At 38.8% G+C, this 4411-nt stretch overlaps 1 protein-coding gene across 1 annotated transcript; it reads right to left on the bottom strand.

The window, feature by feature from the left end:
- Nucleotides 1–2043: 2043 nt before the first annotated feature.
- LOC109468256 (lactadherin-like) lies at nucleotides 2044–3326 on the bottom strand (the record flags this gene model as incomplete). Its single annotated transcript, XM_019766512.1, has 4 exons — nucleotides 3183–3326; nucleotides 2837–2983; nucleotides 2343–2484; nucleotides 2044–2183 (listed from the first exon to the last, which is right to left on the bottom strand). Coding segments are annotated over exons 1-4 (570 nt in total), but the record flags the coding sequence as incomplete, so codon positions are not given.
- Nucleotides 3327–4411: the final 1085 nt, after the last annotated feature.

Below are 4411 nucleotides of genomic sequence, written 5' to 3'. Positions count from 1 at the left end.
ACTAAAATTAATTATAAAAAGGTTGTTTGAACAAAGTTATAAAAATAGGCCAAACTAGTCTTTTATCTTTAAACACTTTATAGGTTAAAAAAGTAACATTGAAACTGTTTTGGCTATATAAGATTCTCTGATTTAAAGCATTTCTAGAAAGTTTTCAAATGCATTACATCATGATGCAGAACTGATTATTGATATTGAATATTAACCAAACCTTTCTGTCCTCGGAAATGAACATGTCATTGATGGTGAGATATTCTGGATAGTATTCCGTCATGACCCAGTAGACCTCTGGTGCCAGTACAAGTTCCGTCCCAGTCAGGTTTACCTGAAACGTCCCCTTGGCACATCCCTGCTGATATGAATAACAGTCACCAGCAGCTCCGTAAGGCACATTGTTGTCTCCTATTGTTATGGGAAAGAAAAGACAAGAAATATAAGATTTCAATGAATGAATGAATGAATGAATGAATGAATGAATGAATGAATGAATGAATGAATGAATGAATGAATGAATGAATGAATGAATGAATGAATGAATGAATGATGAATGAATGAAATATTTTCAACTCAAAACGACGGCTGACAGTTTCAGAAATCTAACTAAAAAGTAACAATCATTATTACAAAATCAAGCTAACACCCTTCTAAAATAGTGAGGTATAGCCGATTAGTACGACAGAGTAATTGAATGGGCACCGAGTGGCAACAACTCCCATATGATGGGGAGGAGACTGGAATTAGCTTACTACATTAAATGAAAATGCTGCAGAAATACAAAAAATTACAATTTTTTTTCCTTTAGATAGTTAGTATCTAGTCATTTGATTCTGAGTTTTATGTGCGAATAGACAGATACAACCCGAAAGAAGTGTCCATAGGCGAATCAAATTCAGGCAAGGTTGATTTTATAAATAAATAAATAATAAATGTAACACCTTTAGTAAGAGAAAGATATTCATTATCAAAATTTGGAAACATATTAACCATTTCCATCATTGCATAATAATACTGATATTTTAGAAAACTAGGCATGCGAGGCATGACTTGCTATATATTTCGAGTGTGCAATCAGCGTGTCTTTAACATAAAACACATATAGCATTGCCACCTAGCACAAAGAATGTATATAAAGTAACCGACTGTGTACTTACCAGTGGTACTGGCAAAGGTGAAGTCGTTTCTATCAACCCTGACCGTTGAGTTTTCAAAGTTGATTCTGACCTTGCTGAACCTCGTGGTTCCGGCTCTGCTGTAAGGGGCCTTCGAAAATTAACAAGAAAAAAAAAGAAATAATTGTTCGCACATTTTTCTGTTGTGAAGGGATGCATACTTCTCTTCTTAATCGGTTTTAACTCTATCTAGACTAGACTTCCGTGGGACTGGGGAACTCGTGAACGGTATATGAGGTATATATTTAAACTACCCAATATCTTGGATCATAAATCTTGAATTTTTTTAAAATTATCAAATTTGTAACATGAAGCCTAAAATACAAGGGAAGGAGAAAATCAGAGGTTAAAATCAACCCTTTATATGAAAAAAAGTTCAAGTAGGTTCGTAAGTTGCCCTCCTTCGAAGATTTTTCATTCCTTAACACGCCTGCATTTCCAGAACAAGCCATTAGTGGGACTAAACTGATGTCACTTTTTTCCTATCCGAAGATCTATCTACCAACCAAAATCCATGACCCTAGCATGTCCAGGTCATGAGATATTAAAACGAGAAGATCTGCTGCAGTACCAACAAAAACCACCAGGGAGGCCCGAAATCATATCTAGGACTTATCAAGACCTACCAACCTACCGAGTTTCATGACAATGTATATAAAGTTTCTTGAGTTATGCTGTTCACAGACAAACAAATCTAGAGAGACAGACAGACAAACAGACGGACAAACGCTACTCTACGCATAACCTTCTTGGCGAAGGTTAAAATTTCGTTGATAACCTGTAGCAATGGTCCACTGCATAGGCCCCCATTGCTCAGACGATCAGCAGAGATGATGGCATAGTTGTTTTCTTGGCCAGATGGCAGAGATAAAAACTCTTCCGGGTTTCCCGATGCCATGTTGTGGCAGTAGACGCTGATAGGTACATTCTGGCAAGCCGAGAACGGGTAGATTGTGTACACACCATCTTCGTTCCTCGGGTCTAGTAACTTCATTTCATAGCATGGACCATTACCTGGAACAAATACGGAACATAGTCACGCTTCGGCCGGCATCTTTACCAGATGAATGATTATATATTATTATAGGCCAATTATATTCATTTATCTATGTTTAAGGCGAAACCGTAAAAAAAAAGAGATTGCAAAAAAATGTGCCTTTGACAAAAACCTACTTTCTCGGCAAACCAGAATCTCTGCCCTCATGGTGATCCAATTATACCAGGACTGAGGATAGAAGCGCACATAGCGGGCTTCAACAGGGTTGTCCAGAAGGTTGGTAACCGGCGTGCTTCTGTCAGTGTTTCCTGGAAAGACCTGGAAGGTAAACCAATAACTATAACTAAAAAAGCCGACATTTGCTTAGGAGCAAATGTTGCATGGCTTCATCACATGTTACGACATGGAAGGGAAAAAATTAGAAATACAAGGAAAAACCATGCAGTAAAAAGTTGGAAGATGGGGTTCGGATAAATCCACTATTGTCTTGTATATAGAATAGGTATGGGAAAGAATCAACAGCCATGTGATTAAAATCCCCCAGCACTATTTTGTTTTGGGGAATTTTTGCCTGCAAATTAATTATATTCGGATCGCTCTCTCCAGAGTTTTATTACAGGATTCGTTAATTCTATTTACTAGTATTATATGAAAAGTAAAAAAAAAATACCTTTTCAGAGCCTTCACTGCCTGCATATGTCGACCAATTAATCCCATCTGCACTGTACTGTACTTTATAGGACGCCACCCATTGGTCACTATTGTGGCGGCCCTGAATGACGGTTCCCGTTACGCGTTTCATTCTTTCTATATCAACCTAATAAAGGCATTAAAGGTCTTCTATGTTATAGGTTAAACATCAAATGCAAGCGTTTTTTAAAATGTATCTTAGAAAAATGTTGTTATAAATAATTTTACCAATAAACCATGATATGAAAATGCCTGGTCATGCGCTATACTGTTTCCAGATATTCTTAAAAAAAATTAATATCTAATTCATCAAACACTCTCCCTACCTGCAACCACTCCCCAATGGTGCTGGCTTGTGCCGCCCAGGAGCCAGAAGCCTCGTTTAACCGCCCTCGGTAGGGAGCGAATGCTATCTCATAGAAGGAGGATGCAGTGATGCGGTCATCAGGTATGGCACCGGATTCCATCCCGATTGGCCATTGGCCACTGCACGCTAAAATATATTTAAAAATTGCATCAAAATCATTTTTGTAAAAAAAGCTGTCGAGATTCAAAGTGCTTGTCCTTCTATAATTGCAGTATGATTTTTTTAGAATCTTCTATATTTGTTTGGGGAGGAAGATTGCATTTGCTCCGAAGCAAATGTTGGCCTTTCTAGTTATTTTTATGTTCTTCCTTCGTATGATATTTACCTAGTCGTTGAAGATCATCAAACACAACGAGGAATATTTCATGTTCCTACTGTTATTTTTTTCTTCTTTTATTTGTAACATAAAATGTATGAAATATAATCATTTTGGTAGTATATTTAAAGTACAAATACTGAGTGGCACATTCAAAGAGAAAAAATCAAACCTACTTTTAGTCCTAGTTAAAGAGTTTGACTTGTTCCAACACAATAAGGAGAACTCACCATAAATTTTCGGCTGATCCCGTCAACCTTCGTCAGATTTGTGATGCAATCGCTGACTTTCCGGAAGTCGGAAACGTGATGACGTCAGGAGTGCATCAAAAGTGGCGGGAAGACGGTATCTCCCACCATCACGGTTCAGAGAGGGTTGGTGGGCCCTGATGTAAACTGCCTCCTTCACGCCTCTCACAAAGTAATCCTGCTCCGTATCTAGAATGCGCACCTTGTCCAATGTAACTGTATGTCCGGGGGACTCGATGTGTATGTGTTGCGACACTTCCGATGTGTTTGAACTGGGGCGCCTGTGTTCCAGAAATCTAGTCTTGAGAGACCGTTCTGTTTCCCCTATGTATGTCTCTGGGCAAGGTCCTCTGATATTTTGGCCTGCGCACCGAATGTGGTAAATCACGCCACACTTTTGTTCTTTGGGGGTTCTGTCTTTGGGGGCCACTAATAGCTGTCTTAACGTACGGGTCGTTTTGAAACACGTTTTTAAGCCATGTGTCCCGAAGATTCTCCGTAAAGCTTCAGAGGTGTTCTTAACATAGGGTAGGACGACTAAACCTCTGTTCTGCCTCGTAGAAGAGTTTGACTGACGGTTTCTATCAGTTGTAGAACGTTTGGGGGCAGTTGCCTTGGAAACTG

The sequence above is a fragment of the Branchiostoma belcheri genome, unplaced genomic scaffold (genome assembly GCF_001625305.1).
Source record: "Branchiostoma belcheri isolate BF01 breed outbred unplaced genomic scaffold, Haploidv18h27 scaffold197, whole genome shotgun sequence".
Taxonomy (NCBI): domain Eukaryota; kingdom Metazoa; phylum Chordata; class Leptocardii; order Amphioxiformes; family Branchiostomatidae; genus Branchiostoma; species Branchiostoma belcheri.
The sequence above is the reverse complement of the archived record's forward strand: the minus strand, read 5'-3'. Positions and strand labels throughout refer to the sequence as shown.